The sequence below is a fragment of the Typopeltis vanoorti genome, chromosome 3 (genome assembly GCF_054136105.1).
Source record: "Typopeltis vanoorti isolate ZY-2024b chromosome 3, IOZ_Tvanoo_1.0, whole genome shotgun sequence".
NCBI classification, from domain to species: Eukaryota; Metazoa; Arthropoda; class Arachnida; order Uropygi; family Thelyphonidae; genus Typopeltis; species Typopeltis vanoorti.
Window position 1 is genome coordinate 106,444,722 of NC_143551.1, and position 14,455 is coordinate 106,459,176.

General features: G+C 34.7%; 1 protein-coding gene across 2 annotated transcripts in view; it reads left to right on the top strand.

Moving 5' to 3' along the window:
- Nucleotides 1–14,455, top strand: part of spg (dedicator of cytokinesis spg) — an 869,351-nt gene that overhangs the window by 585,136 nt on the left and 269,760 nt on the right. For both annotated transcript variants that reach the window (XM_090390789.1, XM_090390790.1), the window contains one exon: nt 9,568–9,716. In XM_090390789.1, coding sequence (XP_090246915.1) covers nt 9,568–9,716 — 149 coding nt within the window. The remainder of the gene's footprint in view (nt 1–9,567; nt 9,717–14,455) is intronic.

Here is a 14,455-nt window from a genome sequence, read left to right on the forward strand (position 1 = left end):
ATTCAGAAGCTGGCTGGTTCAACTTGGGGGTGCAGGTGCTGAAGCCTTATGTCTGTCAGCTTTGGCCTTGGTTTATTCAACTGCAGAGTACTGCTCCCCAGTATGACTCAACAGTGTTCATACTTCTAAGGTGGACGTCCAACTTAATCAAACAATGAGAATAATAACAGGAACTATAAGATCTACACCAAATTATTGGCTCCCTATCATCAGCAACATTGCACCTCCTAATTTATGCAGAAAAGCAGCTCTTGTTAAATTATGGACAAATTTAACCAACAATGTTAACCTAACTATCCACAAAGACATACAAAATCCCCCCACAAGGTGACTAAAATCAAGAAATTCTAGTTGGAGAACAGCCAAGGAATTAATAGGTTAGGAGGTCCCTTCTTCTAAAGTACCTGGATTACTACCATGTCATTTTTGGACAACCTTTAACCACATTAGAATTGGTCATGGTAGATGTATACACCATCTATATAAATGGAAATGGACTGATTCTCCTGCCTGTGACCGGTTAACACTCTCAAACTATTGGCCATGTTTTATTGGACTATTCGATACATGCTTTTGAGGGCATTATACAAGATATGTAATATAATAGAAGCTATAAACTGGCTTGAAAATTGCTTTATAAAACTTTCTTTTATTTGGGGGGGGGGGGATTTAATACAAAAAAATATATATAAAATTGATAAAAAATAGAAAAAAGATTCTTAGCCCATGTACAGTACAAAGTGTACTATAGGTTCATGGTTGTGAGCAACATTAAAAAAAACAAACAAACATACTTTTATTGCTTCATGGGACTCTCGATGAACTCTCTGCCTACTGTTGGTAGAGAAAAAGTGTACCTTGACTTGTTGGACTAGGTGACTTTTTCTTCAGTCTTCTAGCATCCAGTCATGGCATTCTTGATACCACTGTTGGTGAATTTTCCAGTTCTTTGTAGAAATCAGTTCTTTCTTTATAGGCATACAACTGCCAATACTGATTCTCTTCAATTCCCTGCACATAGTTTGGTGATATATGGGTTGGGAACAGCCTTCATCAAATGTTTCAGTCAATTGCTGCACATAGGAAGTTCTGTTTGTCCATACAAGCTTTCTCAGATGATGGCAGTGTCATTCCTGATGGTCTCTCTTAGGACCACAGTTTACGTCTGTTTAACCCAAGAACATAACATAGCAATGTAGGTTATTTTTCCACTGATTAAACACCTGGGTATCTCACCTTTTGAGAAAAAGTCAGCTCTGTTGTTTCCAAACTCTTCGCTCTAACTGGTGGGTACTCACAATGAGCCCTTTATTGAACTCGGGATAATCCGTTGTTGTTTCCATTGTGATCAACACTATTGATGATTACTGACCATCAGTATTCTTAAATAGTTGCCTGGAGCATGTGGTGATGCATGTGACAAAGTATTTTGCATATATGCTGCATAAGTGATGTTTACGTATACTGCATAAAGGTTTCTAATTCAGTGGCTGGTCTGTGTATTATAGTAATACGAGTGATAATAGAAGATAGTAAAAAAAATGATATTACACATATTATAAATAAAATATAATGCAATTACTGTTCAAGTAGTAGAGGTTGATATGTTAAAGAAAAAACTTAAGAGTAAAGAACAGAGAAGGAAATAGACTAGAAGGCATTGTACAATATGTGCAGCCAAGGGCTATAACCATATTCTGGTTACTAGAAAAATATAAATGTAGTTGATACAGTTACTACAAAAACAAAACATGAGATTCTCTACCCTTATGTTCATCTGTATGCAGGTGTAACAGAGGAGTCATTTATCCTTCAAGATGATAATGCTCTTCCTCATCAAGCTAAGCTTGTGAACCAACATCTTCAAGAAGAGACTATTGTTTGTATGGACTGGCCAGCGCCAGGTCTCCTGACCTTAATCATATTGAACATGTCTAGAATGTTTTAAGTAATATGTGGCCTCTCTCAATCCCCTCTTCTCCAAAACCTTGATACAAGATCAATGGTTGTTACCAACTGAGTTTTTACCTTATGTTCATGCTTCTCATGAGTGGGAGAAACCTGAACATAAGGTTTCAACCTCAATAAAGGTTGAAACCAGTCTGGGTAGTGACCCTTGCCTTTAATGCATAGCATCATACATCTCTGCAAAGGGATTTGCTTTGCATTAGGGGTAAATACTAAGGAAAGTGATTGGATCTTACTCCACCTTTACCACGAGTTGCCTCAGACTTGCACTACGTGCAGGCGCAAACTTGACTTACTTGTCTGTTTGCTTAATTGGGAAAAAGGATTAAAACCTAGCTTATAAAATTGCTTGGTATCTTTAACATACCCAAGGTAATAAATTTTTACATGTATTTATATATATATATATTTATATATAAATATAAATATATTCACCAAGAAATAAGACACTTATCTTATTTCTTGGCGAATCGCTAAAGTTTGTCGTATTATTTCTAGATCTTATATTTCCTTGCATTTATTATTAAGCCATGTTTCTCTGGCCTCTTTGTATGCTTCCGTTATTATATGAAGATTAATATTCTGGTTTATTTTTTGTTTGTCTTTGTTGAACAGGTTTACTTGACATTCATCCATAATTTTCTTCTATTTTGAGTCATCTTGGGGATATTATAATTATTTTTAATTGAGTCATATTTTATGTAACTGGAATCTAGGTACATTTTTTTTTCTACCCTTAAGTGTTTTTTTAGTCTTGCTTTTGATTTTGAAACAACTGGAATATAGACTGAATCTATATCTACTCTTGAGTATGTTTTTGTTTGCACAATATTATTTTGAAATCTTTTTCTAATCATTATACAATTAATGCAGCCTGCTTAGCTCAGTCAGTATAGACGAATCCCTTTGGTCGGAAAAACCTGGTCTTGATTCCCATCAGTGACCTGAGGAACCTCTATCTGGTGTCTTTCGACAAAAGGTGAGTTAATGTCTCATATGGAGGTGGGGGGGGGGTTTCTTCCAGTAACTCAGATTTTTATCCCTCAAAACAGGTAAACCTGTCCCGCAAACACACACAATTGCAGTCGTAAAATATACTATGGCAAGGAGGCAACAGTTTCCTGTTGCTCATAATCATCTCCCTAGTATGGTAGCATATAGCTACTCACCAGTCATATGGCTGAGGGAATAGGATAGGACACAATCAATCTAGTTTCTTATTTCAACATCTTGGCTTTTCCAGGTATGTAATCATCTTTTTGGTTTGAAAGAAGATATTCATTGTTATCATATTATTTTGCTCATAAGACTCAGCCTCACACCTCTGTCATCAAGTCTAAAGTTTCAGATAACTGGTGACACTCCTCCTCCTTTGGCTCCAACTTTTACATTTTTCTCTCATAACAATCAGTATATAACCTTTCCTTATTTGTTTTATATCCTTTTGTACCTCCTCATAAAACTCTTTAACCTCATCATCACAATGTCTGTCAGTAGAACCGTATACCTAGAGAATACCTATACCAAAAAAGTTTTCCTGCAAGTCTAATGAGTATGATTCTGTCACCACAGGCCAATATCCAAGCATACTTTTGGAAATTCCTTTTTTCGTTATGATTCCAACATTTCTTGTGTGTGTTCTTTACTTCCTGAATATAGGTAAAATTATCCCTTTCAGTTTTTCTATATCCTCTCCATCCTGTTTCACTTACTCCCATTATAACCATATTCATATTTAGCATCCATTAAATTGTCAAATTTCCCAATTTGATATGATGTCCTGATATTCCAAGTAGCTGTTTGTAAGAGCCTGTTTGTGGTTTACAGATGAACTTGATCAAATGATGACTGTCCCGATGGCTTTCAGACATCACCTTCATGAGCAAAGATGTTGGAGTTAGTTCATCCTACAGTGCTCATTTTCAACATCTTCTTCCCTATAGTTATATATAGCACAATCCATTGTAGGGAGTGCTGAAGTTGTGCATTTATATATAACTAAACTCATCAAGCTGTGATCCACAATGTGCAGTTGAAAGAGAAGATGGTGAGGTTCTAATCCCTTCAATCTTGCAGTATTATAACCATTACGATCATTCTGATCATCCCTATAAGTTTCTGGAAATGAGCCTTTCTGACATCATTTGTCTTCAGCCTTAAGCCAATACTGATAAGGGCTGTTTCCCTCTATCAGGATTTCATCTATGCCAAAGTTAGCCAGATTTTCAGGATTCCTACAAGTCCTTCATGGCTACTGTAGTGGCTCAGGGCCCAAATAATTCTTATCATACCATACCCATGCAGGTATTTGCATACTTCTCTGTTGTCCCCTCCCACAATCAGGACATTTGGGATGGACAGCATATGCTTAAGACATATAATAATTATAGTAATTTCTTATAATATATGTTTATCATAAGTCAGCATTATTTAATCCCATGAAGTAGTGTCTCAATCTTTTGCTAAAGCATATTCTGAGGTTACAGACTTTATTTCATTAGGCAGTTTACTGTAGCAGCATGTTGATAAGTATTCAGAAGATTTATTATTATTATTAGAGACCTCCAGAGGAGGCCATGGATCATCTGCACCAGTTGTCATATCTTCTCTTAAACTTATTCAACAATTTCTACCCACTGATACTTTTTTTTTTTGAAATAGCCAAATTAATTTTTTTCCCGTTCGGGAAACATTTGTTTAAGTTTGAGTTTTTTGTCAGCGAATACAGATCGGGAAATTTTGTTTTTATTTCGTTTTTTGCTTGTTAGTTCATTTTAACTGCGTTTTTACTGAATTTTTTAAGTGTTCTTATTTCGTGCGACATAAATTTTTTTTGTTAATAAAAAAGTTTATTCGGATGTAACTTTTTTATTTTGAATTCTTTTAAATTTTTTTTCTTTGTTAGTCCATTTTAACTGACCTTTTACAGTCAGAAAGACTGTAACTTGGATTACGGTTACTTTTTGCTACTCAGGAATATATTTTGAACACAATTTTAATTAATGCATTTGAAATCTATCAACACCCCGTGTGTTTTTTTTTTTGCGGATTCTTATTGAAAAATTAGTCCAATTGGCGGGCCGGATAAAATCATATCGCGGGCCTTAGTTTGGAGACCCCTGATCTAGAACAACAATTATATTAAAGCAACTGCGATAACCACATAAAAAACATACTAGTAGCAGAGTTGTGATGGTAACTTATATTCATATATCCTCGTCTGTTCTTACTTGTAGTTATATCAGTTGCTTTAATATAATTTTTGTTCTAGGTGTTTATCGGAACTTTTCAACCCCCCCCCCCATTTGTGCATGTGTATGTGTGTGTGTGTGTATATATATATATTATTTACATAAGCAAATTGGATATTAGATTCAGCATTATTTCAAAGCCGAATGTAGAAACTATGAAAGTTTCATAAGGTAAGTTGATAAGACAACTAGTGCCTTCCCGTAAGCTCTCTGGATTTGTGTATAATGGCTAGGTGAGTCAGTAGCAGGAATTTGCAAAAAAAAAAAAAAAAAAAAGGATATGTTGAATAACTATACATACCAGGATTTTCCTCACAAAAGCTCAAAAATACCATGTTATGTGAAGTTATCTGAAGTTCTCTAGTGTGTTCGAGTGAAACCATCTTATATATAAATACTGTATTATGCAGGGATTGCTGCAATTCTTTTGTGCAGGAATGGCCATAATTCTCTGTGTTATAGCAAAACTGTGTTGTAGAAATACAACATTACACAGAGGTTGGCTGCCTATATATAAGTAAGCTATAAATATATGTGTAATGAAATACAGTAGATTCCAGTTAATTTGATAAATTGGAGCAGCTGTTTATTTAGGACAAATATTGAACGGAAACAAATTGAAAATATAACCCCAGGTTGCTTCTCTTATTTGTGCCACTTTGCCGCTTTATCAGGACAGTGGCTGTAGATGGTGCACATGTAGTGAATTGCATAGAGTGTTGCTGTCAGTCAGCTGGGTTAAAAATTAGAGAAGTCGAGTGCATTTTGACAATATAATGATTATACTTACAGCGACTGTTAGGTAGTGTGCTTTTGATTAAAACAGGTCTGCGTTAATTTTTTTAGTAAAAAGTGGAACAAACAGTGTCGCAAGTTAATTTTTTGTTTTTATAAAGCCTCTGTCAAGACACAATGGAAAGATTTAACGTTAGTAAATAAAATCGTTACTTGACAAAATAAAAAGCCAACTGTCTAACACCAGTCATCTTCAGCTGGCATAGATAATCAGTGTTCTAAAATCTACAGTCGCACTTATGTTAGGCCAGCAGGACAAATCGTGAGAAGAATGAGTACCGCATGATAGACAACAGGGAAAAATCCCAAAAACAGAAGTGAGAGGACACAGATCTAGATGTTGAAAAGGCTCTCAATCAATGGTTCTCTATTTTAACTGAACGAGGCATGCATTAATGGTCAAATGTTAAAAAACAAATCAGAAGAGTTAGCTGAAATGCTGGGCCATGTGATCTTCAAAGCTACAGATGGTTGGTTATTGCAATGGAAAACCAGACATGAAATAAAATTAAAGAAAGCACATGGTGAGAAGGACAGTGCTAATACTGTGAGCACTGAACAGTGTAAATCAACTAAACTGAACTGCTGCATAAATTTAGTCCTAACGAAATCTCCGATACTGATGAAACAGGTCTGTTTTACCATGCTAAACCAAATGGCTCTCTGAGCTATAAACTTGTAGGGCTGTCAGGTTCAAAGAACAATGGATCACATTACCATGTTGTGCTGCCGTAACATGTCGGGGAAGTGACAAACAGAAGCTTTTGGTTATTGGAAAAAGCGGCAAGCCTCGATGCTTTAAAGGGCTAGAATGGAGAGTTTGTAAGTTCTCAATTCTGCATTCCAACAAAAATGCAGGGATGACTTCTCTTATTTTTCAGAAATGGCTAATGAGTCGGGATGCAGAATTGCAATGAAATTCAAGAAAAATTCTACCTCTTCTGGACAACTGTGTGGCACACCCTCACTTAGATTGTTTGAAAAACATTCAACTTGAATTTCTTCCTGCTAGCTTCATATCCCTAGTACAGCTACTGGACATGGGAATCATAAAAACATGGAAGACATTATATCACGGAAGGTTGGTACACTACATCCTGAAACAGTTGAAGAAAATCTACTGACGTCGTCTTCAATGGCCACAGAAATCAGCGAGGTTACCATTTTACAGACAGTACAATTTGTTTCAGATAGTTGGTGAGAGATAAGCTGCAAATCTATTCAAACTGCTTTACTCATTGTGGTTTTAAGAATTCAGACTAGGAAATGCCAGCTATGACTGACACTTAAAATGAAATCATTTTGGAACTGCAACACAACAAAAAATATGAAGAGTTTTTAAGCATTGACAATAGTCTTCAATGTTACAATGAAAATGAATATTGTGAGGATGAAATTGTTGAACAAATTGGAACAAAACAGCCAAAGACCCTAGAAGACAAGGAAAGTAACGAGGATGACATACCTGAACCTGAGCAAGTGAAGTGACTAACCAGAAAGCTAGGAAATTTATTGCTTAATTACAACACTACTTTATGCAAGACAGCAATGAAGAAAGTCCTTTATCTGAATTAGATACCTGTGTACTGATTTTATTCAGTTGCAGTTTAGAGAGGGTGCACTCAATAAATATCTCCAAAATAATTGTCAGGGAAAATATGCTTCTTTGATGGATACCTGTGTATAATTAAAGGATGCCGACACATATGTGAATGTCTCGATTTAAAAAAAAAAAACGCGGTTAACAAAAGTATACCGAAAGTTTGATTGATTTTAAACATTTTTAACTTTTGTGATATTTTAGCTTTTTCCATAAAATTTTGCATAATTGGGGCAGCCTCTTAATTGAGACTGTTCTAGTCCTAATGTGTCTCAATTAACCAGAATCCACTGTATATAAAAGACAATATATTATTATTATTCAGGCCTCCATGGAGTTAAGAGACTCATTGTGGGAGGACCTTTATAGGAAACGCAGTCTATCATATGACTCATTGACCGTTCTTGCTCTCACCACTCTATCAGGTAATGCATTCCACGGTTCAACCACCCTCCATGCAAAGAAACCACTCTTCACCCTCTTGCTCACATCTTTCTTTTGTTATCGCTCCTTCCCACTGTTCTACTAAGTGAAAGAACTCCCCAGTGTCAACCCTATAACTGCCTCTCAACAGTTTAACAGTCTCAATTATATCCTCCTTCTATCCACCAAACTCTGCAGTCCACATTCCCTCAACCAATCCTCATAACTAACATTGTACAATCCTGAAACCATTTTTGTTATCCGCCTCTGTACCCTTTCCACAGTTAATTTATCCCCTTCAAATCCTGGGGACCAAATTTGAGAACAATAGTCTAAGTGTGGTCTGATCAGAGTCTTATACAATGGAATGATAACTCTGTTATCTCTGTAGGTCAGCGTCCTTCTCAGTATTGCAGCAATCCTCTGTGTTACCCTCATATCACCTTTGCAATATGCTCCCTGAATTTCAGTTTTCTGTCAATCATCATCCCTGGTTCTCTTGTCTCCCCTACTTCCTCCAGTTTCACTCCTCCCTTAGAGTATGCAGTGTCCCATCAATGTATCCCTGACTTCAAGACTTTACATTTTGCTGCATTAAACTGACACAATTTATATATATATATATATATATATATATATATATATATATATATAAATTGCATTTATATATACTCATACTAAAATTTAATATAATGAATACAGCACAACGCGAAATAGTTCAATAGCAGGTTTAATCATTCTGATATTTTGTCACTGTCACAGAGACTTCTTCAAGAATACAATATTAAAATTATAATAACACACACAAAGCAATAAATTGAAGAAATTAGACTATTCAAAGCCTAAAGTCTTATGGTTGCTGTGGGTCGGAGTTCTAAGAATTAAAGTTTCCCAAATCTTAAAAAGTTTAACTCAACCATATTTATTAAGATTAGAATGGCTTTTAATCTGATTCTAAAAAAGAGTTTTTCAACTTTGTATTTGCTGTGATGAAGCATTATGGTTTTATTACATCTGATCTTGTGCAAGGTATCCAAGGCATGGTCAGCTAGACTTAATAAATTTAGTTTAATCCTTTATCTAAGTGTGAGCAAACAAAGTTTGCACCTGAAAGTATCTTCAGGACTGGGATAAGGTGGTACAACACCAGGGCAACTCGTTGCAAAGGTGGAGTAAGTTACCAACACTCCTTTCTCAGTATCTCCCATAATGCAAAACACATCTCCTTGCGGAAATGTCTAATGTTATGCATTAAGGGAAGGGCCACTACCCAGACTAGTTTCGACCTTTATTGAGGTCTCTTCAGTGGCAGCCAGGCCCAAGCGGAGATACCAGGCAGAAGCACTAGCACGGTCATCTCTAGCAAGATAGTGCAAGCCTATAAGATATCAGTTTTTATTATTATATTTGATTGCCAAATTTCCTACCCTAATGTATTATTTATATGTTTATTATCCTAACTCTTCATAAAAAGGGAAAGAATTTTTGTTTTCTTTGTGTTTATAGTAATTATTCTTATCTGATATCTAGGACAACACAAAATCAACTTCATTCCTGCAATGGTTGGACCATTTCTGGAAGTGACTCTTGTACCAGAGGTAGAACTTCGTAAAGCCACACTACCCATCTTCTTTGATATGATGGATTGTGAACAGAGGAGCAGAGGAAACTTCAAACAGGTAAAGTTGATATATCAATTTGCATTACTGTTAGCAATGTGTGAGTGGATGTGAAGAAAATAAATTAAACACTTTGTGAAAAAAAAAGTTTTGATGCTGAATATTGCAAAATTTGCATTGTTATCTTAATGTGAATAATTGCTATGGGATTGGAAGGAATATTCCCTTGTGTATTATTCTAGAAAAAGGGGGAGAAAGCATAATAAATTACCTAAGGGAACTGTTCAACAAAATACTAAAGAAAGAAATTTACCTGCAGAATGGAGAAGGCCAGATCATACCCATCCACAAAAAAGGAGATGTCAGATCCTGCACTAACTGTAGATCTATCACTCTTCTAAGCCATTGCTATAAAATTTTTAAAGATGAATCAGCCAGCACTTAGAAGCAGAAATAATGCTATTGCATACAGGATAGGCAACGCTCCTAACTCAAGCCCACATAGAGTAGGCCAGAAGACAGCAATGTGGAACGTAAACTGTATATATAATATTTCAACCATCAACATCAGAACGTTGTACAAACCTGGCAAATTAAAACTGATAGAGAACTTGAACTGTTTAAATGGCAAATAGTGGGAGTTGCAGAGAACCACTGGACAGGTGAGGGAAAAATCGACATAACGTAAGCGTATTTTACTCAGGAAGGAAAGATACTCATCACAGAGAAGGGGTAACACTAATCATTAAAAAATGGCTCCTAAACTCAATAGTTGCTGTAAGACCAATTTCCTCTAGAATCATCTCAGTAAGATTCAAAGCAAAAGAAAAAGGAATATATATATATAAAAATAATAGAAGTTTATGCCCCAGACCTATCACATGAAGGGGAGGAATATAGCCAATTTCTTGAACAACTGCAAGAAGAAATCAGGCGAACAAGTACAAGAGATATCCTGATTATTATGGGAGATTTGAATGCAATGATCAGTCAGTACTCTGAAGATAAAGCAGAAGTAATGGGAAAATTTAGTCATGGAGAGATGAATGAGATGGAGAGGACTTGATTGATTTTTGCAAATAAATCACAAATACCTTATTCTTCCACAGGCCACAACACAAATACACGTGGACATCACCAAACAATGAAATCAAAAACTGTATAGACTATATAATCGTTAATAGGAAATGGAAAAATGTCAAAACATTAAAAAAGATTGACATGGATACAGACCATGAACTACTATCATCCAAACTAAAAATCAGCTTCAAAAGAAAGACAATAAATCACCAAAAACAAAAGAAAATAGACATGTCAAAACTCAAAGATAGCTTGACCAGATCTAACTATCAAAGAACATTGAAAGAAAAATTAAATAATCTGTCTTTAAATACATTTTCAAAGTCTTGGTAAAAAAGATAAAGAAATTATTAAAGAAACAGCAACAAAACACCTGGGTTACCAGACAAGAGCAAATAAAAATCTCTGGTGTAGGCCGCGCCTACACCAGAGATTTTGGACTTATAGGAGAAAAAAAATATCCAAAACTAACCTCTCAAAAGAAGAAAATGAAAAAAATAGAATATTATATAAAAATCTGAAAAAAATAGATAAAAAATGCAGATTAGCAAACATCACATTTAGAAAAGCAAGAATGTGTGAAGAAGCATACAAAAAAACATGACTCCAAGACCATTTATGAAATAGTTAAAGAGATAACTAGAACATACTAACCCAACCCAGTTTCAATATTGAAAAAGGGTGGATCCACAAGTAGCAGTGAAACAATAAAAGAAATATGGACTAATCATTTTAAAGAAATAATCGCAGCTGAAGTAAACATAGATCAAGATGCCTTCAACCCAGAAGAAAACTTCTGACACAAAAGACATCCTAAATGAAGAAATACATAGAGCAATCAAACAAATGAAAAGTGATAAACAACCAGGCATAGATAACATCCAAAAAAAAAAACTTTGGGGGAAAAAAGGGGAGGGGGATAATAAATTACCTAAGGAAACTGTTCAACAAAATACTAAAGGAAGGAAATTTACCAACAGAATGGAGAACAGGTCAGATCATACCCATCCACAAAAAAAAGAGATGTGAGATCCTGCACAACTATAGACCTATCACCCTTCTAAGCCATTGTGATAAAATATTCATCAGGATTCTTCAAAACAGAGTTTTGAAGAAGAAAGATGCAAGAAGAGCAAATGGGATTTAGAAATAGCAGAAGTACAATAGATCAATTTTCACATTAAATAGATTAGCATATCTCATCAGAGACAAAAATAAAAAACTCTACTACTGTTTTATCAATTTCGAACAAGCTTTTTACATAAACAGAAGCAAACTCATTAAAAATCTAGAAAACAGAGGGTTCTACAAATACCTATTAAATTGTATCAAGAATTACTATTCAGAAACACAAGCAATAGTGAATTACAAAAACATAAACAGATCAAATAGCAATTAATCTTTTAATTGAGTTATGCAAGGCTGTCCATTGTCACCATATTTATTCAACCTGCACCTAAAAGAAGTAGTAAACAAAGTACTACAGATGTGTGAAGGCATAACTGTAAATGGAAGAAGTATAACACCTTTGAAGTATGCTGATGACATAGTTATCACTACAGACAGCCAAGAAAAATTAGAAAATATCCTGACCAAGCTGCATCAAACAAGTAACAAATATGATATGAAAATCAATTTTAGTAAAACAAAACTAATGGTCAGGGGCGACTCGTGCATAGGCACTGCGGAACTGCAGCGGCACCCCCCCCCCCAAGTTTTCTTGATATATAAATATATTTATTAATTTATTTATATTTGCTTGTAATATTTAATTTTATCATCAACAATCCTATACAATTCTCCTATTTTATAAAAAAAATAATAAAAATCTATCTTGTAGCACTTAGGAGGGCGAAGGACACTAGCAGCACTGTGTTTTCCACAGTGTCATATTGCTACTCGCACAAGCATATGCACATCATAGTGAGATGCGAGCTATTAGCGTAACGTTGCACTGTCCATCGCGCAGTTCCACTGTTCTTTATATGCAGTTTGTGCCAGTAGTAGAGTGTTCGTATTGCTTATCGTGTTTACTCCATCTCTTTAAATATTTGGACATTACAATTAAAGACATAACATTTGTTATAGTAATTTTTAAGTAATTTTGAATTATACTAAACTGTATAATTTTATCGATAATAAACAATATTTTTTCATGAAACAAAACAAGAAGAATATATTTTATTTTTAAGCAATTTTAAATTATACCAAACTGTATAATTTTATCGATAATAAATAATATTTTTTTCACGTTTAATTTTTTTTTAAAATTTTTACCATAATTTTGATATTTTATCCAAACACGTATACACTGTACTTACAGTGTGTATGTATATTTCAAAAGTTGCAGCACCCCCACAATTTCAAGCCACGAGCCTCCACTGCTAATGGTAATAGGAAGAAAAAGGGAAGCAATCCAAATCAAAATAGGAAACAACAATATAGAACAAGTAAAGCAGTTCAATTACCTTGGATCAATGATCACTGAGGATCTAGACTATTTCGAAACCATCAAACACAGAATCAATAATGGATGGATAACAATGGGCAGACTACAAAAAATATGGAACAGTAAAAGATTAAGCAATGAACTCAAGTTAAAGATATATAAAACAATGATAATTCCCACAGTACTCTATGGCTCAGAATGCTGGATGTTAAGAAAAAAAGAAACGGATAAACTCAATGCTTTTGAAATGAAATGCCTAAGAAAAATCAATAGAACAAACTGGACAGAAATAAAAAGAAATGAAGAAGTCAGAGAAGAACTTAACTTTAAAGAAACAATAATTACCACACTAAAAAAGAGCCAACTAAGCTGGTTTGACATGTTTCAAGAATGAACCCAGAAAGACTACGAAACATATTATTAAATGGTAGAATTGAAGGACAACCCAGCAAGGACAAGACCAAGAAAGAAATGGATTGACAATATTAAAGAAATCGCCCACTTAAACTCCATAATAGAACTTCATAAAAAGACAGTAGACAGAAAGAAATGGCAAAAATTCATCTTTGAGGAACTCATCCTGCCATGAGAGTGGAAGAGAAGAAGAAGAAGAGTATTGTTAAAATGTGCAAAGGAATTGGTAATACCTCTGACCGTGTTTAATTTATGTCACTCTGGTGTGGTGTCACAGGAGTGAAAAGAGGACAAAATAGTTGCATTTCATAAAGGAGACCCGAAGACAGAGGTAGCAAATTGTACATTTTGTTATTGATAGTTAAAAGTGGCATGGATGAGTATATCATATTCTATAGAGGGAAGCACATTTTGACAAGACTAGGTCTCTTTCCTTACTAATTTGCTCACTTGTTTAATCAAGTAGCAGTTGACTTAGATGAAAGAAATAGCTTTTTAATAATACTCTACTATTTTTTATGAAGGCTTTTGCTGGGATATCACATGAAGGACTTTGTTACATAAATTTGATCAGTTGGAGGAGATAGCAACTGATAATATGCAAAAGCAGAATGGCTAACAATGTATCCCAGAACTGCTGCTGTTGAACTTGTATGTTAATGATATTGGAAATGAATGAAGGGATAATATCGAGTTGTTTTCTAATCTTGCAAAGCTGGGTAGAGCAATAATTAATAAAGATAATATTTTTCAGGATGAGTTCAATAGATGGACACTAGGAGCAAAGGATAATAGTTTCCATTTTAATGCTGCCAAGTGTGACGTTATTGCTTTGCAATGAAAAGATTATGAATAC